General features: G+C 38.3%; 1 protein-coding gene across 2 annotated transcripts in view; it reads left to right on the forward strand.

The window, feature by feature from the left end:
* Mmrn1 (multimerin 1) overlaps nucleotides 1-24,012 on the forward strand; it is a 47,430-nt gene extending 23,418 nt beyond the window's left edge. Inside the window, exons 6-8 of one of the 2 annotated variants that reach the window (XM_087658737.1) lie at nucleotides 1,804-3,777; nucleotides 21,693-21,842; nucleotides 22,840-24,012. In XM_087658737.1, coding sequence (XP_087514863.1) covers nucleotides 1,804-3,777; nucleotides 21,693-21,842; nucleotides 22,840-23,261 — 2,546 coding nt within the window. In that variant the 3' untranslated portion in view covers nucleotides 23,262-24,012. 2 annotated transcript variants of the gene reach the window in all.
* The last annotated feature ends 1,831 nt before the right edge of the window (nucleotides 24,013-25,843 follow it).

Raw genomic sequence — 25,843 nt, forward strand, 5'->3', positions numbered from 1 at the left:
TTTTTCTTATCAATCTTGAAAGCGCTGTGGGTTTCCAATGTGTAATTACAAATTCAAAAATCTAACCCTCACTGGTACATACATTTTCTTGTACACTATCAAATTTTGGAAGCTTGAGAATTGAAAATAATTTCAACTTACAAGAAATGATAAAATTATTCTGTGGACTATAGAGACCTGTTTATACTATATAGACATACTATATAGCAATGCCATACAATGCCCTTACATTTTTTAAGTTGTCATTTTGCTATCTATATAGGATATATAAATATATTCATAAAAAAACTTGTTAAATAAATGTGGAACTGGCAAAATGCTAGCCAATACTTCTGACTTGTTAACAGATAAAAAGACAGAATTGTTTTTCTGTATAATTTATCTCTATTTAGCTATTCAAACTTTTCTAACTTAGCTTTTCTTCATAGTTTGCTGCCATGGATTAGTGAATGATATTTCATGGTTTTTATATTTTTATTCTTTTATGCTTTTCTATACTTCGCAACTGTACATCTATTTAATACGCTACCATGGATGTGGTTTACAGGATTTTTTTTGTTCCAGAATAATTAATATCAAGACTTTCAAGAAAGATGTTTTGTTCTTCTAAAATTTCTCAATTACAATACTTCATACTTGAGTATTTGTGCTTGCTACATACATTTTAAAATGTGAGACCATGGATCCAATTCACCAACTTTATGAACTGTCTACCTAACAGCCATACCTTAAGTGGTGATGACCCACAGTGTGGTACTTTCTTTTTAAAAATCTCATATATGATCATTGTACATCTTTCGGTAAATTTTAATGAATATTTCTTCTATTTATAATTCTTTGTAGCTAGACTTTACAATTATGTTTTATTTTTCCTGTTGTTTTCATATGAGATTTTTTTTGTTGTTGATTGGTTGGTTTGTTTGGTTTGATTTTATTTTAAACTTTTCAAACATTCTTTCTATTTATATCATTTGGAATAATTCAGGCCATTTTGCTTCATCTCTATCTCCTCTCTTTTCTCAATCCCTTTTCTTTCTCTCTTTCTTTTTTCCTTTCTTTCTTCCTTTCTTTCTTTCTTTCTTTCTTGTTTCACACAATCTCAATGTGTGAGCAGATACATTTCTACATGTTGGAACTACTATCATGTGTTAATTACCGGCAATTTTTCTTTTCTTTTATGCCAAAAGTTAACATCATGTTATAAACATATCTTAAATTCCTGTTGTAATGTGAGTGTCTCTCATTCTGTAAAAACAACTAATTTCACTACCTGATATTTTAAGCCATTTTGATGTTTTACAGATATTTATATTTCTTTCCACTTTTTAAAGTTTTTCTCTGTGACTTGTGAACACGCGTGAGTCCACAATGTAAGTCTTGCACCTAATTACTAGACACTTGACTATACAGTCCCATACTGATACCAGGTATTTACTCAAACAAAAATCCCAGCCCCACCTGTTTTCACCACAACTAGACCTGGGATTGCTGTAAAGCAGAGTCTGTCACTGCAAGGAATAGCAGTTCCCTTTTGCCTTTCACCTTTAGAATCATTGCTGTACTCTGTTTATGTGTTCTACATGGTAATTGACTTTTATGTCAGATTTCTGTTAAGAATGTGATTATCTCTTATGAATTCTAGTATTTTTTTCAAATGTCATAAATCGACATGGGGAGAGATTATTTTCATTAATACATATAGTTAGTGTCTGACTTTAAAACTTTAATCTCTCTACAGATACATCTTTCTGATTAAAACTATGTTAAAAGTATGTTTACTATTTGTTATCTTATTCTCCCTAGCTCTAAAATCAAAGAGTATTGACGATCTGCTAAAGAATATAGTAAAAGACCAATTTAAAGTCTTCCAAGATGACATGCAGGAGACTATTGCCCAGCTCTTCAAGACTGTGTCAAGTCTATCCAAGGACCTGGAAAGTACCAGGCAGGCAGTTCTACAAGTGAACCAGTCCTTTGTTTCAGTAACAGCCCAGAAAGACTCTGCATTAATTCGAGAAAATCAGCCCACGTGGAAGGACATCACAGAACTAAAGAACAGTATCACGGACATCAGGCAGGAAATGGCCTTGACCTGTGAGAAGCCTCTCAAGGAACTGGTAGCAAAGCAATCTCATTTGGAAGGCGCACTAGAACAGGAACACTCACAGATTGTTCTGTACCACCAATCCCTCAATGAAACTCTCTCTAATATGCAGGAAGCACACACGCAGCTGTTATCAATTCTACAAGTATCAGGAACAGAGAATGTTGCCACTGAGGAATCTGTCAACAGCAATGTCACTAAATATGTATCTGTGCTACAGGAGACAGCAAGCAAGCAAGGTCTGATGCTGCTGCAGATGCTCAGTGATTTGCATGTCCAAGAGAGCAAGATTAGCAACCTCACCATCCTTTTGGAGATGGAGAAAGAATCCGCCAGGGGAGAATGTGAAGAAATGCTATCTAAATGCAGGCATGACTTTAAGTTTCAACTCAAGGACACAGAGGAAAATCTGCATGTGTTAAATCAAACGTTGACTGAGGTTATCTTTCCCATGGACATCAAGGTGGATAAAATGAGCGAGCAGCTGAATGATTTGACATATGACATGGAGATCCTGCAGCCTTTGCTGGAGCAGAGGTCATTGCTTCAACAGCAGATTATACATGAGCCAAAGGAAGACACAGTTACTCGCAGAGAATTACAAAACCTGATTGGTGCGGTCAACCAATTGAATGTTCTTACCAAAGAACTTACAAAAAGACACAACTTACTCAGAAATGAAGTGCAGAGTCGCAGTGAAGCCTTTGAAAGGCGCATCAGTGACCATGCCTTAGAAACAGAAGATGGCCTGAATAAGACAATGATTGTTATAAACAATGCCATCGATTTTGTTCAAGATAACTATGTGCTAAAGGAGACATTAAGTGCTAAGCCATATAATCCCAAGGTTTGTGAGTGTAACCAAAACATGGATGCTATTTTATCGTTTATTTCTGAATTCCAGCATTTGAATGATTCTATTCAGACTTTGGTCAATGACAATCAGAAGTATAATTTTATTTTGCAAATTGCCAAAGCCCTTACAGCTATTCCTAAAGATGAGAAACTAAGCCAGTTAAACTTTCAAAAGGTTTATCAAATGTACAATGAAACCACTTCCCAGGTGAGCAAATGTCAGCAAAACGTGAGTTATTTAAAAGAACATATGCTCGCAGTAAAAAAGAATACAAAAGAGTTTGAAACTCGTTTGCAAGGCATTGAATCTAAAGTGACCAAGGCACTCATACCATACTATATTTCATTTAAAAAAGGTGGTTCACTATCGAATGGAGATCCTGATCTTCAGCTGAAGGTATTAAATACCAGATTTAAGGCACTGGAAGCCAAATCCATCCATCTTTCAGTGAGTTTCTCTTCGCTTAATAAAACTGTCCATGAACTTTCAATGGCATGTTGTAATGCTTCTACAAGTACGTATGGGCAGAATGCTTCCATACCCATGTGGACCAAAGGCTCTCTGACAGACAGTCAACGTTCTCTGAAAAGTCTGACAGAACTTGTGGAATCAATAGTTGAAATGAAAACTCAAGCCGTCCTATCTAATTTAACTTGGAATGTTGATCGATTAGTATCTGATAGTCTGGCAAATATTGTCAAGCCTCAGAAGCAGATAAAACTGCAGAAGAAACCCAACACACTTAAGAAAACAGTGAATATGACGACCATCCTGATAGGCAGAACACAAAGAAACACGGACAGCATTACACATCCTGGTAAGCTGGAATTGAAAAACAACTTTGAACCTCTTTCATGTTATAGGGTACATGCTATTGACCAGATCCTAATGTATAGCCAGGCTGAGGCATGGAAGGCACCTACTTGTACTTGAGCAGAGTAGGGAAATGCAAGGTGACTGATATACTCTATCACATCTGACTGAACATGTTAGATGTCATTGCACAGATGTATTCTAATAGATGTTGTCTACATGTTTCAACTCTTTCTTACCAGAACACTATAAAATAATTAAATTTTCCCTTAAAAAGCATCTCTCTATATCACCAGCTAAAGAAATTTATTATACAATGAGTTTCTAAAATAAGGCCATAAATTAATTTGAACCTTAGTGGGTAGAATTTGAAATAAGTTCTCAATAAATATCTCAAAAAGGTGAGTGCCTAAAGGGACTGTTTAGAAATTGGATTTAAGTAGACTCCAGAAGGCAACGGAAGTTAAAAAAAACAAACAAACAAGAAACCCTGCACTTATATACAGTTTTGTAAAGTGTGAGATACTTGTAAAAGTTCAGAGCAATGCTTTAGCTGCAGTGACACTATGATTCAGAAGCTCGGAGCTGCTGCACTTCCAAGCACTGTCTCACAGACCAACACTGGGACACAAGTTAGCACTGTGCTAATTAAATGTGGGCCAACACAGTGAGGGTAGGCAGAGACTTGGAAGGGGAGTTGAAAACTGCTGTGATAGTGTAATCAATAGAACACAGGAGCAGTGGAAAGAGTAGGGACCCAAGAGTCAGGTCTTAGTGTAACACAAAGTTTCTAGTTTAGTTTGTAGACTTAAAAAAGAACACAACAAACAAGCAAAACAAAACACAATCTCCTTCTGTATCTATTTCTTCTGCTGAAATGAAAGGATTGTAGTCCTTACTCTACTGGGTCACTGGGAGACATGTACTGCAGATTGTCACCGGTGAGAACAGCCACTGTTCACAGCCTGGATGCAGGGCATTTGCAGAGGAGAGAAATGCATTATGAAGTCGGGAAACTCTGTAGTGAGAGGACCGCAGTGCCATCAACAGATATATCTGACTTCTCTCACTTGAGTGATTGACTTGATACTTGAATTTCCACTGATAGGAAATAACACAGCTCTGATTTTTATTTTACTGATTGGAGCCTTAATAAAACTCCTTGCTATTTAGTTACTTATTTATTTATTGGTCAATTTTTATAGTCTTATTTTCTGAGGTTAATAATTAAAATTTCTTTATTGCATCTCAATTAAGACACCAATAATGCTGCTGCCAAGACAATAAAGAAGCCTTGGCCCAGTTCCACGCGTGCTATAGCAATCCCTTTCAGTGAATTCACTTTCTTAGGAATGGGTTCTTTCAAGTAGATCTGTGTTTGATCATATGGTAACCTGGCCCTGCTGCTGTAGACTATAAACTGGTGGGACAAACAAGGACTAGATAAGGCAGTAAAACCAGGGATGGTGGCTAAAGTACCTCAAGGCCTAGAGGATGACTCACAGGGTAAGTGCTTGCTATGAAAGCCTATGGGTCTGAGTATAAGGCTCCAGAACCCATGAAAACAGCCAGGCATGGCTGTGAACATCTATAACCCTAGCACAGTGGACCAGAGACAAAACAGGTCCCTGGAGCTCACTGGCACACTACTCTAAAAGAAATGTTGATATCCAGGTTCAGTAAAGAGACCCTGTCTCAAAGAGAAAGACTGTGAGCCATTGAGGAAGATATCTGGCAACACCCCCTGGCTCATTAGTAACATACACACAAGTGCACATACACAAACATGTATACTACACAATACACATTGGAACACACATAAAAGTAAAGAAAGAAATTGAGAGAGAGAGAGATATCAATATAAAATAAAATACTTTGTCTGATACACCTTTATATCAGTTGTTCTGTACATCAGGAAGCACATTGGCTGTTTTGCTCTGTCCTTTACACCTATCTTAACCAAAAGCACAAGATGTAGTAAATTTCTCTATGCCATTTGACTTTTGATATTGTCAGGTAAAACCTGCACTGTGTTTTCTTCCATATAACTAAAACCAGGGGATGAAACCATCACTTCTAGAACCTCTTTGTCATATTATTTATATCAGCAATATTTACAAAATATGATTTTGAGAGAAAAATCTGTGTATCGGTTTTAATTTTTATAAATGATAATTTACTTTGAGGTCTGGTGCTAATACTATACTATTTTACATTTTTTAAAATTAACATTCACTCACTTCAGGCTTTGTACTAGATAATATTGATTTATTCAACAACACCTACAAGACAAGTATTAACATCTTACTTTAAAGGATCAGGAGGAGGCATAAAGATAAACCACAGTATCTTCCAGTTATCAGGTGCCCTGATCTACTGCCTCAAGCTCCATCCTCAGGTGCAGGGATGGGAGACAGTATTCATCTGTCTTCTTCTGCTTTTCTCTCCTGCATCACATACTCTTCAGAATATGGCTAATACCTAGCATTTCATGTGGTCAAAGTTGATACTCCAGGGAGTTTCCATTATCAAGGATTTAAAGACCAGCAGTGCTGCTGCTGAAGTCAAGGTACTGTTTGACTTTACTGTGAACTTGCAGCAGGCACTTACCAAAGTTGCATGAATTATTCATGAAATCTGATTCTACTGGTTGTAGTAAAAGGTAGAACCTACATTCAGTTATGATAAAAATAGTATCTACCAGGTCAATGCTGAGAAGCTCTTCTGGCTTAGTCACCAAATACTTGATTTGTTTCTAAACAGTATTCAGATAGATTTCAAAGATTTTTGGTTTTGTTTTAGTATTATGTTTGAAGTTTGTTTTGTACAGCAATTGGCTGGCTGCATTCTCAACCCTCCCTAAAGTCTTTATAGAATTGTTTCCTTCTAGAGTATTTTCTATTTAGATTATTTCTATACTACTTAGAATAAGACTTTTAAGTACACATTAAGATACGCTATATTTGATAAAAATGACCTCTGTTTAAGATGACTAACTGTAAATCCCTTCAGTTATGAAGACTGATTGAATTTAGAACTCACCACCTATTTTAGAACATCTGAGAACCACACACATTCGGGGATCCTCCGGTATAACTACAGTGCCTGCAATTAGTTGGCTAATTGCAGAGAGAGAGAGAGAGAGAGAGAGAGAGAGAGAGAGAGAGAGAGAGAGAGAGAGAGAGAGAGAGACCAGCTATTGAAAAAGAAAAAAGAAAACAAAAAAAATGTAGGAAGACTCAGAAAATCCACCAACAGGCTTCTTTGTGTTCCTTACATGAAGGAGACAATGTCTTTATGATCTTTAATAAAGTAAGAAAAAGAGTAGTAGAATGTACAGTATAATTCTTCATAGAGAAGCCCCTTGGCTTTCAACAACTGTCAGTGAGCCTGCTATGCTTAGCAGGCATAGAGAGGCACCCTCCACAAAGGTATTCACTTAGAAGAAAGACCAAATTCTAAGCACAAAACAACTATTTAAGGATGATAATTTTTCCCAGTTTAATTCATATATATAGCCCTTCTTTTCCTTTGCAACAAACTTCTTTTTTGTATTTTAGTTAATATATATGATTTATACAGAACAACAGCTTTCAACATAATACTTTCATGCATGCTTATAATGTATTTTTCTCATTTCACCTCTCCCTAATTCCCTTCTGTTCTTTAGTTAGCCCAACACTTCAAGATTCATTAACTCTTTTGTGTGCATGGAAGTCTTAAAGATATTCTTTGTATCAGAATTGGTTATAAGTCTATTTACTAGGAATGACTCCTCTTGTTTCTATGGATAAAATATACCAGAGTTGAAGAAAATATTAAATGAACAATTTTGTGTTTTATAAAAAATACCAAGATATGTTTTATAGATCCAAATATGGTGGGGGGGGGCAGGGGAGGCATTGCCTCCATGGGCCCCATGCTTAGGTATCTCTTCTCCATGAGGTACCAGCCAGAACTAAATTTGTAACATTGCCTGATGGTAATGGGGGGAGATGGAACAGGTTTCGGCTGTTTACCTTCTTCCCACCACCTAGGCTTGCATACTTGCACATGTTAGAATCAGAGGACCTTCCTAAGCAGTAATGCCCACCGACAGCAAAATTTGAGAGATTACTGGCTCTGCACATTAAATACACAATAAGTCTATTTTACTTGTGGTTCATTAATTCTATTTTCATTTGAAACATTGAAAAATGGCATTATATTTTATGTATTAATCAAATTATTTTTTCCATCTTTATTAAATTGGGTGTTTCTTATTTACATTTCAAATGCTATTCCTTTTCCCTGTTTCCAGACCAGCAACCCCAACCCCTCCCCCTCCTCATCTATATGATTGTTCCCCTCCCCAACACCCCCCATTACCGCCCTCTCCACAAGAATCCCCTTCACTGGGGGGGTCCAGCCTTGGCAGGACCAAGGGCTTCCCCTTCCTCTGATGCCCCTGCTAGGCTCTTCATTGATACTTATGAATTTGGGGCCCAGGGTCAGTCCATGTATAGTCTTTGGGTAGTGGCTTAGTCCCGGGAAGCTCTGGTTAGTTGGCATTGTGGTACATACGGGGTCTCAAGCCCCTTCAGCTCTTTTATTCCTTTCTCTGATTCCTTCAATGAGGGTTCCGCACTCAGTTCAGTGGTTTGCTGCTGGCATTCGCCTATGTATTTGCCATATTCTGGCTGTGTTTCTCAGAAGAGATCTACTTTCGATTCCTGTCAGCCTGCACTTTTTGCTTCATTCACCTTATCTAGCTTGGTGACTGTATATGTATGGGCCACATGTGGGGTGGGCTCTGAATGGGTTTTCCTTCAGTCTCTGTTCTAAACTTTGCTTCCCTATCCCTTCCTAAGGAAATTGTTGTTCCCCTTTTAAAGAAGGAGTGAAGCATTCAAATTTTGGTCATCCTTCCTGAGTTTCATGTGGTCTGTGCATCTTGGGTAATTCAAGCATTTGGGCTAATAGCCACTTACCAATGAGTGCATACCATGTGTGTTTTTCTGTGATTGAGTTTCCTCACTCAGGATGATATTTTCCAGTTCCATTCATATACCTATGAATTTCATGAAGTCTTTGTTTTTGATAGCTGAGTAATATTCCACTGTGTAGATGTACCACATATTCTGTATCCATTCCTCTGTTGAAAGGTATCTTGGATCTTTCCAGCTATTATAAATAAGGTTTCTATGAACATAGTGGAGCATGTGTCGTTGTTTTATGTTGGAGGATTTTTTGGGTATGTAGCCAGGAGAGGTATAGCTGGGTTCTCACGTAGTGCAATGTCTAATTTTCTGAGAAACACGCAGAATGATTTCCAGAATGGATGTACCAGTAGGCAATCCCACCAACAATGGAGGAGAGTTCTTTTTTCTCCATATCCTCGCCAGAATATGCTGTCACAGGAGTTTTTGATCTTAGCCATTATGACTGGTGTGAGGTGAAATCTCAGGGTTGTTTTGATTTGCATTTCCCTTGTGACTAAAGATGTTGAACATTTCTTTAGGTGCTTCTCAGCCATCCGTTATTCTTTAGCTCTGAATTCTTTGTTTAGCTCTGAACCCCATTTTTAATAGGGTTGTTTGTCTTTCTGTAGTCTAACGTTGTGAGTTCTTTTTATATTTTAGATATAAGGCCTCTCTCAGTTGTAGGATTGGTAAAGATCTTTTCCCAAACTGTTAGTGGCCATTTTGTCCTAACCACAGTGTCCTTTGCCTTACAGAAGCTTTGCAGGTTTATGAGATCCCATTTGTCAATTCTTGATCTTAGAGCATAAGCCATTGGTGTTTTATTCAGGAAATTTTCTCCAGTGCCCATGTGATCAAGATTCTTCCACATTTTTTCTACTATTAGTTTGAGTGTATCTGGCTTGATATGGAGGTACTTGATCCATTTCAACTTAAGCTTTGTACAGGGTGATAAGCATGGATCGATCTGCATTCTTCTACATGTTGACCTCCAGTTGAAACAGCACCATTTGCTGAAAATGATATCTTTTTTCCATTGGATGGTTTTGGCTCCTTCTTAAAAAATCAAGTGACCATAGGTGTGTGGGTTCATTTCTGGGTCTTCAATTCTATTCCAATAGTCTATCTGCCTGTCTCTGTACCAATACCATACAGTCATTAACACTATTGCTCTGTAATACTGCTTGAATTCAGGGATAGTGATTTTCCTGGAATTCCTTTTATTGTTGAGGATAGTTTTAGCTCTCCTGGGTTTTTTGTTTTTCCAGATGAATTTGAAAATTGTTCTGTTTAACTTCCTGAAGAATTGGATTGGAATTTTGATGGGGATTGCCTTGAATCTGTAGATCACTTTTTGTAAAATGGCCATTTTTACTATATTAATCCTGTCAATCCATGAATATGGGAGATCTTTCCATCTTTTGAGATCTTCAATTTCTTTCTTCAGAGAATTGAAGTTCTTATCATACAGATCTTTCACTTGCTTGGTTAAAGTCACACTAAGGTATTTTATATTATTTGGGACTATTATGAAGGGTGTCATTTCCCTAATTTCTTTCTCAGCTTGTTTCTCTTTTCTATAGAGGAAGGCTACTGATTTATGAGTTAATTTTATACCCAGCCACTTGGTGAAGGTGTTTATCAGGTTTAGTATTTCTCTGGTGAAACTTTTGGGATCACTTAAATATACTATCATATCATCTGCAGATAGTGATATTTTGACTTCTTCTTTTCCAATCTGTATCCCTTTGACCTCCTTTTGTTGTCCGATTGTTCTGGCTAGAACTTCGAGAACTATATTGAATAAGAAGGAAGAGAGTGGGCAGCCTTGTCTAGTCCCTGATTTTAGTGGGATTGCTTCAAGTTTCTCTCCATTTAGTTTAATGTTAGCTACTGGTTTGCTGTATATGGCTTTTACTATGTTTACATATGGGTCTTGAATTCCTATTCTTTCCAGGACTTTTATCATGAAGGGGTGTTGAATTTTGTCAAATGCTTTCTCAGCATCTAATGAAATGATCATGTGGTTTTTATCTTTCAGTTTGTTTATATAGTGGATTATGTTGATGGTTTTCCGTGTATTAAACCATTCCTGCATGCTTGGAATGAGGCCTACTTGATCATGATGGATGATTATTTTGATGTGCTCTTGGATTCGGTTTGCCCGAATTTTATTTAGTATTTTTGTGTCGATATTCATAAGGGAAATCGGTCGGAGGTTCTCTGTTTTAGTGGGTCTTTGTGTGGTTTAGGTATAAGAGTAATTGTGGCTTCATAGAAGGAATTCGGTAGTGATCCATCTGTTTCAATTTTGTGGAATAGTTTGGATAGTAATGGTATGAGGTCTTCTATGAATGTCTGATAGAATTCTGCACTGAACCTGGCTGGACCTGGGCTCATTTTGGTTGGGAGACTTTTAATGACTGCTTCTATTTCTTTAGGAGTTATGGGGTTGTTTAAATGGGTTATTTGTTCCTGATTTAACTTAGGTACCTGGTATCTGTCTAGGAAATTGTCCATTTCATTCAGACTTTCAAGTTTTGTTGAATATGGGCTTTTGTAGTAAGATCTGGTGATTTTTGACTTTCCTCTGATTCTGTAGATATGTCTCCCTTTTCATTTCTGATTTTGTTAATTTGGACACTCTCTCTGTGTCCTCTCGTTAGTCTGGCTAAGGGTTTTATCTATCTTGTTGGTTTTCTCAAAGAACCAACTTTTATTTCTGTTGATTCTCTGTATAGTCCTTTTTGGTTCTACTTGGTTGATTTCAGCTCTGAGTTTGATTATTTCCTGCCCTTTACTCCTCCTGGGTGTATTTGCTTCTTTTGTTCTAGAGCTTTTAGGTGTGCTGTCAAGCTGCTGATATATGCTCTCTCCTGTTTCTTTCTGCAGGCACTCAGAGCTATGCGTTTTCCTCTTAGCACAGCTTTCATTGTGTCCCATAAGTTTGGGTATGTTGTATCTTCATTTTCATTAAATTCTAAGAAGTCTTTAATTTCTTTCTTTATTTCTTCTTTAACCAGGTTATCATTGAGTAGAGCATTGTTTAATTTCCATGTATATGTGGGCATTCTTCCCTTGTTGTTGTTGAAGACGAGTTTTAGCCAGTAGTGGTCTGATAGGACGCCTGGGATTATTTCTATCTTTCTCTATCTATTGAGGCCTGTTTTGTAACCAATTATATGGTCAGTTTGGTAGAAAGTACCATGAGGTGGTAAGAAGAAGGCATATCCTTTTGTTTTAGATAAGAATGTTCTATAAATATCTGTTAGTCCATTTGGTTCATAACTTCTGTTTGTCTATGTCTCTGTTTAATTTCTGCTTCCATGATCTGTCCATTGATGAGAGTGGGATGTTGAAATCTCCTACTATTATTGTGTGAGGTGCAATGTGTGCTTTGAGCTTTACTAAGGATTCTTTTATGTATGTAGGTGCCCTTGTATTTGGAGCATAGATATTTTGGATTGAGAGTTCATCTTAGTGGATTTTTCCTTTGATGAATATGAAGTGTCCTTCCTTATCTTTTTTGATGACTTATTCTATATTAGAATGGCTACTCCAGCTTGCTTCTTCCAACCATTTGCTTGGAAAGTTGTTTTCCAGCCTTTCACTCTGAGGTACTGTCTGTCTTTGTCTCTGAGGTGTGTTTCCTGTAAGCAGCAGAATGCAGGGTCCTCATTGCGTATCCAGTTTGTTAATCTATGTCTTTTTATTGGGAGTTGAGTCCATTGATGTTGAGAGATATTAAGGAATAGTGATTATTGCTTCCTGCTATATTTGTATTTGGATGTGAGATTATGTTTGCGTGCTTTTCTTCTCTTTGTTTTGTTGCCAATACAATTAGTTTCTTGCTTTTTCTAGGGTGTAGTTTGCCTCCTTGTGTTGGCCTTTACCATTTATTATCCTTTGTAAGGCTGGATTGTAGAAAGATATTGTATAAATTTGGTTTTGTCATGGAATATCTTGGTTTCTCCTTCTATGTTACTTGAGAGTTTGGCTGGATACAGTAACCTGGGCTGGCATTTGTGTTCTCTTGGGGTCTGTATGACATCTGTCCAGAATCTTCTGGCTTTCATAGTCTCTGGTGAGAAGTCTGGTGTTATTCTGATAGGTCTGCCTTTATATGATACTTGACCTTTTCCCTTACTGCTTTTAATATTCTTTCTTTGTTTTGTGCAAAGATTTGGTATTTTGACTATTATGTAATGGGAGGAGTTTGTTTTCTGGTCCAATCTATTTGGGCTTCTTGTATGTTTATGGGCATCTCTTTCCTTATGTTAGGGAAGTTTTCTTCTATAATTTTGTTGAAGATATTTACTGGTTCTTTGAGCTGGGAATCTTCACTCTCTTCTATACCTATTATCCTCAGGTTTGATCTTCTCATTGAGTCCTGGGTTTCCTGTATGTTTTGGACCAGTAGCTTTTTCAGTTTTACATTATTTCTGACAGTTGTGTTTATGATTTCTATGGAATCTTCTGCTTCTAAGATTCGCTCTTCTATGTCTTGTATTCTGTTAGTGATGCTTGTATCTATGGCTGTTTGTCTCTTCCTTTGGTTTTCTATATCCAGGGTTGTCTCCCTTTGTGCTTTCTTTATTGCTTCTATTTCCATCTTTAATTCCTTCAACGTTTGATTGTGTTTTCCTGGAATTCTTTCAGGGATTTTTGTGATTCCTCTCTGTAGGCTTCTACTTGTTTATTTATGTTTTCCTGAGTTTCTCTAAGGGAGTTCTTAATGTCTTTCTTAAAGTCCTCTATCATCATGATCAAATGTGATTTTAAACCTAGATCTTGCTTTTGTGGTGTGTTTGGATATTCAGTGTTTGCTTTGGTAGGAGCATTGGGCTCTGATTATGCCATGTAGTCTTGGTTTCTGTTGCTTGGTTTCCTGCTCTTCCCTCTCGCCATCAGGTTGTCTCTGGTGTTACCTTGTTCTGCTATTTCTGACAGAGGCTAGATGGTCCTTTAGGCCTGTGTGTCAGGAGTGCTATAGACCTGTTTTCCTGTTTTATTTCAGTCAGTTATGGGAATAGAGTGTTCTGCTTTCAGGCATGTAGTCATTCCTGTCTACTGGTTTTCAGCTGTTCCTGTGGGCATGTGTCCTGAGTCCACCAGGCAGGTCGCTTGGAGCGGAAAGGTTGGTCTTACCTGTGGTCCTGCAGCTGAAGTTGCTCCTGGGGGGCTGCTTCTGAGCTCTTGGTGAGGGGGGCAACCAGGAGGGCCTGTGCTGCCTTTTACTGGGTCCCCCATGCACCGGGGTCCCAGATGGTGTTAGGTGTTGTCCTTTGGAGTCAGAAATGTGGGCAGAATGTATTCTCTTCTGGTTTCCCAGGCGTGTCTGTCCCTCTGAAGGTTTATCTCTTCCTCCCATGGGATTTGGGTGTAGGGAGCTGTTGATCAGGTACCTTCACGTCCAGGTGGTTTCTGGACAACAGGGGATCCGCCGGTTGAGTGCCCCTATCTTCTGGTTCCCAGAGACCCTATACAATTTCGTCTTGGGCAAGGGATGTGGGCAGGGGTGGGCAGTATTTGTGGTCTCTCCCATTCTGCAGTCTCAGGAGTGCCCACCTGTCCAGGCAATGAGCTCTTTCCCACAGGATTTGGGAGCAGGGAGTTGTGAACCGGGATCAGAGATTTTTAGACGCTCTCAAATTATTTTTTAAGATTAGTCAATACCACTATGAAAATTTTTCTGATACTATATGACTTAAAGTGGAAATTTCAATTCCTAGAACTGGGTGGTGGCATGCGGGGGATGGCTCAATGGGTAGGACTGCATGTTCTGCAAACATAAAGATCTAAGTTTGAATGCACAACACCCATACAAAACCACAAAGAATAATGCACATGATAGTGACCCCCTTATTGGGGGAGGTAGATATAACCAGACCCTAAAATTTTCTTGCCAGCCTAACTGAGATAGTGAGCTTCCCATTCCCTGTTTCAAGGGAATAAGGCCGAGAGCCACAGAGGACACCCAATGTTCTATACACACATTCACACATACACAATCATCAATCAATCAATAACATTTGAACTTCTTTGATTTAGATTTGAGAGAAATGAGCAGGCCAATCTTGTTTGGAAATTCTTAATGTGGTAAAAATTAATCAGGTGAAAATACCAGTATACAAGGGTCCCAGAAGAGGGTCAGGGAGCACAAGCTTAGTAGATGTTGACATCTGGGTATATTTCCTGACCTGCTAAATCAAATAGAACTGAGGAAAAGTACTCAGCAACCCAGTGTTGAGGAACAATTTGATAACACAGGGCAATATCAACACTGCCTTATAATCACAGTAAACTGATTCTCAACAAAGAAATTACATAGGTAAAATTATGTGTCCATTTATTGTTTTATTTTTCAAGAATTTGCTTGAATAATATCAGAATTCAAATGTATCTCAAGAAATATATTGGAAAACAACTTCCCAGATTATAGGTACAGTAAATATAATTTGTCTTTAACCATGTCATGGTAATGTAGTGTTGCACTAAGACTCATTTACATAAGCTTTTATCATCAGTAAGTGTCTGAGCTTGGATTCCAAAAGAAAGTAAGTTCATCTCAGTTTTCAACTCTTCTATGGCTCTCCATGTCCTGAAAAAAAATCTGCCTACAGTTACACAACTCAGTTTTATTTTTATCTTTTGAGTCATTTTCAATTTTACTCTATTTTAACTATTGCTACATGAACAGAGCTCTCTGTGAATAAGACCTGAAAAGTAAGATTGTTGGGGCACAGTCCATCTTTCAAAAGAATTTGATAAATGTTACAGAGCTTATCTTCAGAAATCAATTTACATTCTCTAAAACAACTTATAAAAGGTTCTGAATTTTGTACTATATACACAGCAAAACATATGTGTATATTTCACAATAGAAGGCCTTAACAAGCAATGACATCTACATTTTTTACAATTAGAGTCATACATTTTACATTTGCGTTCACAGTGGTTTAGAGGCTGGTGCAGTAGTTTTAAAAGCATTACATTCCAGAGCATTTGGAGGGAAAAAATAAAAATATTAATCATAAAATCTAACAATGACAAATGGATACCATCTTAGTCATATATTCAATTTCTGTGAAGAGAAACCATGACCAAGGAAATTTTTGTAAGAGAAAGCATTTACTTGGGATTTGCCCATAGTTTCAGAAGTTTAGTCTATTATGGTGGAGAGCAGGGTGCCAGGCAGGAAGGCCCTGGAGCAGTAGCTGATAGCTATATTCTGTTCCATAGGCAGAGAGAGAGAGAGAGAGAGAGAGAGAGAGAGAGAGAGAGATTAAGATTGAAATCTGGTATAGACTCTTGAAAACTCAAAGCCCATCTCCAGTAACACACTTCCTCCAACAAGGCCACACCCCCTAGTTCTTCCAATCCTCTCAAATAGTTCTACTCGCTGGTAACTAAACATTGAAACATATAAGCCTATGGGGGACATTCAAACCACTAAAATTACTGAATGCATAAATCAGATGTGAAGAGTCTAATACAATTGCCAGTCACAGCTGTTTCCTTGTGGTTGTTCCTAGGTAGGAAATTGAGACTCACAAAATACTTTTCCCTCCTTTCCTTTTCTCTTTTCTTCTCATGTCTTCTTTTCTTCTTTTCTTCTTTTATTTACTTCTTTGTTTTTGCTATAAGTTGCCCACATCTACTTTTGCTGAAATTTATGTACTTTAGCCACATTCTCTTGGCCTACATCTATGGAGGCTCAAGCTTTCCCTCACGCATGTTCTTCTTCCTTCTTTTTCTTTTCTTCCCTCCTTGTGGTCTCCTCTCTCTAATCCGGTGAAAAATCTCCTCCTCACCTATGTCTCTTCTCCCAGCTATTGGCTGTTGGCATCTTTATTCACCACTCAGAATGAACTATGGGGCAGGGTCCCAGGGGCTACCGCAGACTCCAGGTTTTGGGAACCCTCACTTAGCATTACAGTAGACAGTAAAAGACAAAACCTCAACAATCTTATGCCTTTGTTAAAAAAATATCCTAAGTCATGTCAGTGCCTAGAATAGTTCTATACATTTATGTTAGTGAGCCCAATATGTGTAAGTAGGATAAATTTGAATACTGAATACAAATGTACATTTTGACACTTCCATGACTTGTCAGGAGGGGAATGTGAAATACTTCTAGAGCCATGGAAGAATAAGTCTTATGTAAGAAATGGGGTAAGAATTTTGTCACTGAAACCAAGATGAAATATAAATAAAAGTGGTCCTGTAAGAGCAGTCACCTAGTGGCAAAGTTATACAGAGAACGGTAGGCTGCTTTCCCCAGTGTGCTGTGAAGCTGTCCAGAGGCAACAGGGCATGACCCCTCACTAATCCCCTTGAAACTTCATTGTGCCATGAGCAGGGATCGCAGTCACTAGCCCTTTGCAATGTTATCGTTTATATCAGTGTTTATCTACCTTCCTAATGCCACAACCCTTTAATATAGTTCTCATGTTGTGGTGACCCCCTAACCATAAAATTTTTCATTGTCACTTCATAACTGTAATTTTACTACTGATTATGAATCATAATATAAATATCTGATTGCAGAATATCTGATATGAGACCTCTATGAAAAGGTTCTTTGACCCCAAAGGTGTCATGCCCCATAGTTGAAAACTGCTAGTTTAAATGAAGAAATATAAAGTCAGATTCTGATGCTGAAACAGAAGTAAATAACGTACACAATCTATTTCATATGTAATAAATACAAATAAAAGTAATGTAGAACACAGAGTGTGAGTTCAGTCATGAAACTCCTTTTGAATAAGTTCTGATTGAGTGCTGAGAAAGACTAAGGAGATGAAGTGTGCATTCAAGTCAGTGCCTATCTTCATGCACCTCACACATGGATCAGGCAGTTAAAGTCACAAATGCCAACTGTTCATAAAGGGAAGGTACTCTGAAATGGAAAGACCTCTATAATGGGTTCAAAAATAGCCCAGACTTTTATGAAATATAGTAATAGGATGAAGAGGAGACTGCAAGTCATATTCCTGAAATGGAGTCATGATGTATTCAAGATCGGAATGCAGATACCAGAACAAAGTGAGATTCCCAAACTATCTGAAGACAACCGAAAATTAATTTTAGTAATGTTCCACATAGGGAAATTAGCATTGAAAGATTAGCCATGCTACTTGCACAAGATAGCAGAATGTTGAGTCAGTAAAACCATTCAACTAATTGTAATGATCCCAACCAAACCCATAAGGTCTTTGTGAAACTGCGAAGACAGGATTTGGATAAGGAACTAACCACCAATTCAAACTTTCATTAACTTGTTCATTCATCCTTCAAAGCTTTGCCATTTTGCATATGCCTTCTACTGTGGAAATTCACAGTGATGTATTTAAGGAGTAAACTTTGAGCCCTGATGTCATAAAATGTGACATTCTGTTGGAAGTAAAAACACATGAACGATTATAATCAAGTGTGATAAGTTCTATGGGAGACCTCATACGGCATCAGACAATAATTGAGAGAGTGAAGGTAGCTGTAGCATCAGGGATGAGGAGAGGTGAAAAAATTGTTTTATTGAAGTTCATCTTTATATGATACTTCCAAAACAAATTGCCTATTGAACACCTAACCATTTTTAAAGTACTGTGGAAATAAAGGAGAACAGTATGAGTCATAGGATGTGTAAAAGTTGAGTTGTAGCAACCTATGTGTAATTCTAACTGATGTACTGTCATAAACCATGCTTGCCTGTCCGTGAGGCCATATACCTGAAACAGAGTCATGTTGTATTTCAGCGCTGATTGGATGGCACATACACAACAGAAATGTGGAACTGGTATCTAAGCTGGTATGGGTTGCTGACACATTAACCCAAAATAAAACAAGGCAGTTTCTATGGACAGGAAAGCCAAGTCAGTATTACTCATAAACACATGTTCAAATGAATTAATGTAGACTTTTAAAACCCTTCAATAACATCAGAGTGCAGATGACCTGTTATGACAAAATTTGAGACAAATATAAAACCTATGAACATATTTTTCAATGGAAGAAATGAGAAATATCTTCAGAAGTAGCAACTAACAATTAACACTGTAGTCTCTACAACCAAGACTCAACTGGCATTATGTGTTCAGTACCAGGTATCACGGACATTACATGTTAAAATGTGAGTTACTATGTCTACAACTTGAAAGTCAGAAATACCTTAAGTAGCAAGTGAGGCAAATAATGCAACCTAAAAGAGAAAGTGTGGAACAGTTGTAGAAGTCAGGAGGAATCCTGGTAGATGAACAGGAGGCACAGGGTAGAAGTCCTAGTAGGCAACTGTATGATTACAAGAAGTTTGAACTACTGCAGGAATAGGATAAAGTTCAGTTCCTCAACAAGACAGAACTGGTCCTTTCTTGCATATTAGTGACTCCACAGAACAGTTGGGATGCAGGATAGACAACATGCTCTACAATGCTAAGATGAGAGCAAAGTGAGCATCCATCACAGAAAGTAATGGGACAGGTGAAGGAGAGCTGAGTGTGCACAGTAGACATTGAGTAGCAAGCACAAGTCTTGTCTTTGAAGAAGGAATTGAAATGAGTAGAAAAGGAAAGAAAGCTGTCATTTCACAGAGCCTGGATTTTTTCTCCCTGGAATAGGTTTGATGTCTTCATAGACCTAGTCTATAAGTGAGATTGATTGACTTCCTCATCTGGGAAAGTAAGAATTGTAGAGCTGATCAAGCCACAGAAGTGATTCCTTATCCTGCAACTCTATTGCGTAATCGATCATTGCTAGTGAAGTGCATTAATGGAGCAGTGTCCCAGGAGTTGATCATGGTGCTAGGTCAGAGAATGGGAAGACCAATGGAAATAGTGCTTTGCAGAAAAGAATTCACACTTCAACAAGCAATGAAATCTTGCTGGTTGTTTTTAAGCTAGCAAGTAGTAGACTAAGTTCTAGAATAAGGGCTAACTTCAAAGGAAAAGCTAGAAAGCCTGATTCAAGGGGTCAAAGTGTTCAAGAAATGCAGGCCACTTTAACACACTTCTTCAAATATATTGCATGTAATATACATAAATATATAAAATCTTTTGCCTAAGTTATTCACATACTTTTCTAGATGAAAGAAGTATTTTATAGAGAATATGTAAAGAAAATTCAAATCATTTTAGAGTTTTCAAGGAACATACTAATATATTCTCTTTAAAAAGCATTAATACAGTCATGAAGTTTGATCATGTTTTGAATGAATGGCTAATACACATTTAAAAACAGACAACACAGAGATATATAAAATAATTATTAAACAAAATAAATTCGTTTTAAATTACATATATGTTGTCATATATATATATATATACATATATATATACATATATATATATATATATATATATATATATATATATATATATATATAGTCACAAGGGATGTAATTCAGTAAATAAAGTATCTGACATACAAGTATGAGGTCCTTAGTTCAGATCCCCAGTACCCATGTAAATAGCCAGGCATAGACTGTGTTTGTAACCCCAGAATTGGTTGGAGGTGGGAAGATTGTGGGACTTATTGGCCAACCAAAGTATCCAAGTATATGAGATACAAGTTTAATGAAAGGCCATATCAAAAACTCAGGTGGAGAATGATTAAAAAGACACCCCACACCAACCTCTGATCTCCACATGCACACATATGCACCTAATAACACGGCTGAACACACACTCAGAAAAAGTGTTTTATGCACACACACACACACACACACACACACACACACACACACACACACACACAATGAAGGTTTGTTCAACTGTAAAATAATAACAGTAATAAAAACAATAATAATGCACATGTTAGATAATTAAAGGAAACTAGATGTCATCAAGATGAGTGAAATAAGCCAGGCTCAAACAAAAGTCGTTTCCTTCCCATGTGGAGTCCAGCCATTTCATATGATAACAAAGCAGGCTATACAGGATCCACAATTCAAGTGATCTACAATCACGTGTTGAAATGAGTGAATGTTAACTTTACATCACTGCCACAAGGTGGCGCCATAACAGTAATGTGGCCAGTCAAGGGAGGACTCTTCCAGCGTATTTCTCTGACAAATTCTCATAATATTTTGCCGTTTGTACTGCCATTGTTACTTGGAGTTTTTGCAAAATTAAGTATTTCCTGTGCTCTATGGAAACTGTAACCTCAGAAAGAGTTTTGTGTGTGATCATCAGAGGCTCTCGCGAGCTACAAATACAAGTCACTAAGTTTGTGTCTTAAAGTTTTGTTTGAATTTGTCACTCGTTAAAACTGTAATTTTCAAAATAAGGTTCTATTTTTAGGTGATGAAGTATGAGAGATTGTTTGGTTTGCTTTGGTTTTAGTGTTAAACAGGTAGATTTGGAAGAATGGCTCAGAGGACTACAGCATTTACGACTCCCACAAAGAACACTGGTTCTGCCCCCAGTACCCATACCAAGCAGCTGAAAACTGCCTATAAACCTCCTTCCCTGAGACCCAAATCCCTCTGCTGGGGTGAAGAGGAATCTGCCACATACACATCCACTCAAATGTGCACACAAACATCTAAATGTTTTAAATAATAACACATCCTTAAGAAAATAAAAAGGGATCTTTCTTCTCTAATGATTCAAAACCTTATCCTTTTTTTTTAGTTCAAATATACTTAGTTCTGTATTTCGATAGTTATATCTGTTTCAAAGTTAACCAAAAGTTTAATACACTCATATATAGTTGATCACAAAATTATCCTTGCATCACGCAATGGGATCAAATACGGGGGTTTTGCATGAAGTCCCGTTCCCTCCTTGATAAGTGGCAGAGATAAGAGATCTGCACTATGTCCCAGGCCCACACTGGTGAGTGGCTTCAGTCTAAGGACTCATTTTCCTTCTTTCAAATTCAGCGTTTTATCTACCCTTCTCACAACTTGGGTTTGAGACAACAATCGATTATCCTTTTTGCTGTGATTCCTTTTCAGCAGCACAGGAATATTCCAGTTGCAGCAGCTTCCCTTGCCAGAACGGTGGCACTTGCATCAGCGGGAGATCCAGTTTCATCTGCGCTTGCAGGCACCCGTTCATGGGTGACACTTGCACCGTGAAGATTGTCGAAGAAAATGCCTTAGCACCAGGTACAGACATCACCTTCTTATGCTTCTCGGTGTCACGCACGAACACATGCTGGAAATACTGTGAAAGATCATCTGTGCCTTCTTAGCTTGTTTTCCATGTTTTCTTCACTTCCGTCAATTGGTGTTGTTACACATTTGCTTTGAGAGCATAGCACTCCCAACCCTGAGGCTGCTGAACAGGAAAGGCTACTGGAAGGCAGTTGACACCTGAGTCTGATGCTCACATCCCACCCGGAAAGCAGAGAATTAACTCCCATAAGTTGTCCTATGGGACGCGTGCGGCCTGCGCGTGCACGCGCGTGCGCGCGCGCGCGCACACACACACACACACACACACAACACACACACACACACATACACACACACCATTCAAACAATAATAGCAAGTTTTAATGTAGCACTCCATCATCCAAAATATATTATCTTTAGTGGCCACAGAATATTTCAAATCAGATCTTACCGATTTCCTGTTGCTAAGAGTTCATTTTAGTCCATTTTAAATCTTTCCTAAGTGTGTGTGGCATTAATTACATAGAAACTTACTTCTGCCTGTTTCTCCTTCATGAGCCTGGCTTCATTTCTCTTCGGTCTCAGCCTCTAGAAATTATCATGGAAACTTGTCTCTCTATCCTTGAGGTTTTAGTTCTTGTAAGGCATCCGGTGCATCCCATAATAATTGTTAAGTACTTTGAATTTCTTTATCTCTAGGGAGTGCAATTCAGCATGCAAATGACCTTGCAGGCATTTATACAACAGAGTTGCCAGATGTCACAATAGATCCTGATCTAAACGGAGAAACTGAGACTCCTGGAGACTGGGTGTTTCTACATTTACCCTACAGCAGAGGCAGGCACCCAGACACATGAGCATTCTTCAGTTTGATAGAGAACTTTATGTTTCTGTTAAGTCTGTGTGACTGAGATAAAATGAGAACTATATGAAGTAAAACAAGATAAAACCCTGAAAAATAACTCATGTCATGTTTTTCCTTGAACAGATTTTTCCAAAGGATCTTACAGATACGCTCCAATGGTGGCTTTTTTCGTATCTCACACTCACGGAATGATGGCACCTGGTCCTATCCTGTTCAATGATCTAAGCGTCAATTATGGGGCTTCATATAACCCGAGAACTGGCAAGTTCAGAATTCCATACCTTGGAGTATATATATTCAAATACACTATTGAGTCATTCAGTGCTCATATCTCGGGGTTTTTTGTGGTGGATGGAGTAGACAAGCTTAGATTTGAGTCTGAAAATACTGACAGTGAGATACACTGTGACAGAGTTTTGACTGGGGATGCCTTATTTGAATTAAATTATGGACAGGAAGTGTGGTTGCGACTTGTAAAAGGAACGATTCCAATCAAATATCCCCCTGTGACCACATTCAGTGGTTACTTGTTATACCGCACCTAAGTTTGTGTGAGAGGTAGACAGTCACGTCTACTCCAACGCTCTCTGCCCTTTTATTTATCCTTGCATGCACAGCAGCTCTACTGTGGTATTTCTACACTAAATGAGATTTGTCATCGAAGAGCCTGAATGCTTGTTTCACAAAATGATTTGGATGTCTTGCGCAGAAAGGGGTCCTTTCTCCTAAGGGGACACAGAGGCATAGGAAATAAGTGAAACCACTCCCCCAAACATGTGTCTGTCACCCCAGACGTGCCTACCTGTGCTCCTTCCCTGGGACTCTTTCCAGTGTAAAATGAAATGTCACAGCAGATTTCACAAAGCAACTCAAATTTTGTTATATCATGTACTTATAACCATAGAAAAGAATTTCCTAAAATAACAAACTCAAATAAATTATTCAAAGAAATAAAATCTCACGTTTTAACTTTTAACTTTCCTTTCCTGTTGAGTTGATCAGTTTTATGAACTAAAATTTGCATCTGGGTTCAAAAGTAAGGAGAGTGAATTATAAATATGAAGTGTGTTTAAATACTGTCTTTGAAAAATTGGAAAATAGAGACCTAACCGATTCCTATTTAGACATTTACACCTAATTTTATGTGCGCTACTTCTCTGCCTCTGTTATATAACATCTGCATGAAGACAAGCACAATGCTTTTTTATTCATATTATTCTATTATACTGCTGTGGAGAAATTCAGGTGTCCTTTTGTGGATTCTTAGTCTTAATAATAAAGGGATTTAAAGATGGACTCTGAGGGAAGCTCAAGTGTCATTTCTTTAAAGTTTGAGCAAAAAGTAACAACTATACAGTTGGGCAGCTGCTAAGAAGAGAAAGACAGAGAAGAATGAAAAGAAACTATCTCCTCTCTCTGCCTCTGTCTTTCTTCTCTGTCTCTGTCTCTGTCTCTCTGTCTGTCTGTCTCTGTCTCTGTCTCTCTGTCTGTCTGTCTCTGTCTCTATCTCTCTCCCTCCCTCCCCCTCTGTGTGTGTGTGTGTGTGTGTGTGTGTGTAGTGTACAGATCTATACATGTATGTTTTTGCACATGTGTAAACATGCTTGTGGATGCCCTAGGTTGGTATTGGGATTCAACCTTGATCACTTTTCCACCTTATTCTTTGAGACTGAGCTTCTCAAGCAAACCAACAGCTCTAGGATATGACCAGGCTGGCCAGCGTGCTCTGGGGGCTCCTCTGTTACTGGAATTACAAACAAGACAGTCACATACAACCAGCATCCTGTGGGTTTTGAGAAGCCAACTCTGATCCTCACTCTTGCCCATTAAACTCCTAACTATTAGGCCCTCTCCCCAGTCCTCTATGCCTTCTTGATCTAGGGTTCAAGAAAACCAGGACGTTTAGCAATGAAGGTACAGAAGCAGATTGCAGATATAAACTTTTTGTAACCAAATTATATTGTGTTCAACCTCTCCTGTAGCCCACCACTCAGTAATAGTTCTCTGAGGGCTAGCTTGATCTTCTTTGGCAGCAGTTCAGTCCCATAACAAACAACAAATATGACTCAACATCTGTAGACCTGTCCTCTAGGCAAGCAGACAGTACACATGAACTGGCAGCTACAGTCCAGTCCTTTTGGCAGGCAGACAACAGGCACAAACCTGCAGCTGTAGTTCAATCCTGAAGAAACACCCAGGCTCACCAACCCGCCTGAGGTGAGGCCATGGAAACCGGAAGTTGCTGCAGGAACCTCACATGCAGTTCTTGGGAGATTTTCTCTCAATGGCAGTGTTACCAGAAGTTGAGTTCAACAACCCTAAGGAGAACCAATCAGTATATATATGTTGTAAATGAAAAATAGTGAAACAGAGCAAACCAAATACCGTAGGTCATATTTATACTCCGTCATCCCAGGTCTTTTCCCACGTTTGCTAAATCAAAGCATCCTTTCATCTGTGTCTGCTTCAGGAAAAGTCATTCACATGTCTGCTCCAGCAAAACATCCTTTCACCAGTGTGCCCCCAGCCAAACACCATGTGACATAACTGACTTTCCAAAGAAAGTAAAAGTCTCCACTTCCTAGACACATAATGGAAAAGTAGAGGTCTTCAGCGGGAGTGGCAAAGCCCAAAGTGAAAGTGAGGCGTCCCCAGGATTTTAACCAATAAGAAAGAGAAAGTCAGTGTTTAGGATACAAGTAAAAGAAGCACTGCTCCTCACCATCAACTACAGGAAAACTTCCGTGAGAGGTTTAGGAGAATCTCCAGGGAGACCAAACCAGGATTCTCAACTTTAGCACTGAAATTTTCAGAAGGAAAGTTAGCAGCATTGGGAATTGTTTTAAAGATATTTTAGTACAGGTTTAATGAAGAGGGTTAGTAGAAGAGGGTGCCTCTGCAGACAGTAAGGTGGACAGAGGACAAACCTGAGTGTGTGACACCCATCATGGGTGTGTGCTTTCCAAGAGAATACGCATCTGTGAGACTTTGGTGGAACTTGTGGGCATGATCTCAGGACTGGGGGGTCCTTATCACAGTGATCAGCATCTGGCAAGATTACAATTAATAAAGGAAGAGTCCACCCCACAGGGATGGAAAGGAAGTGTAAAATTACTGGAAAGAAGGT

Source organism: Rattus norvegicus, chromosome 4, assembly GCF_021556685.1.
Source record: "Rattus norvegicus strain SHRSP/BbbUtx chromosome 4, alternate assembly SHRSP_T2T, whole genome shotgun sequence".
Lineage (NCBI taxonomy): Eukaryota > Metazoa > Chordata > Mammalia > Rodentia > Muridae > Rattus > Rattus norvegicus.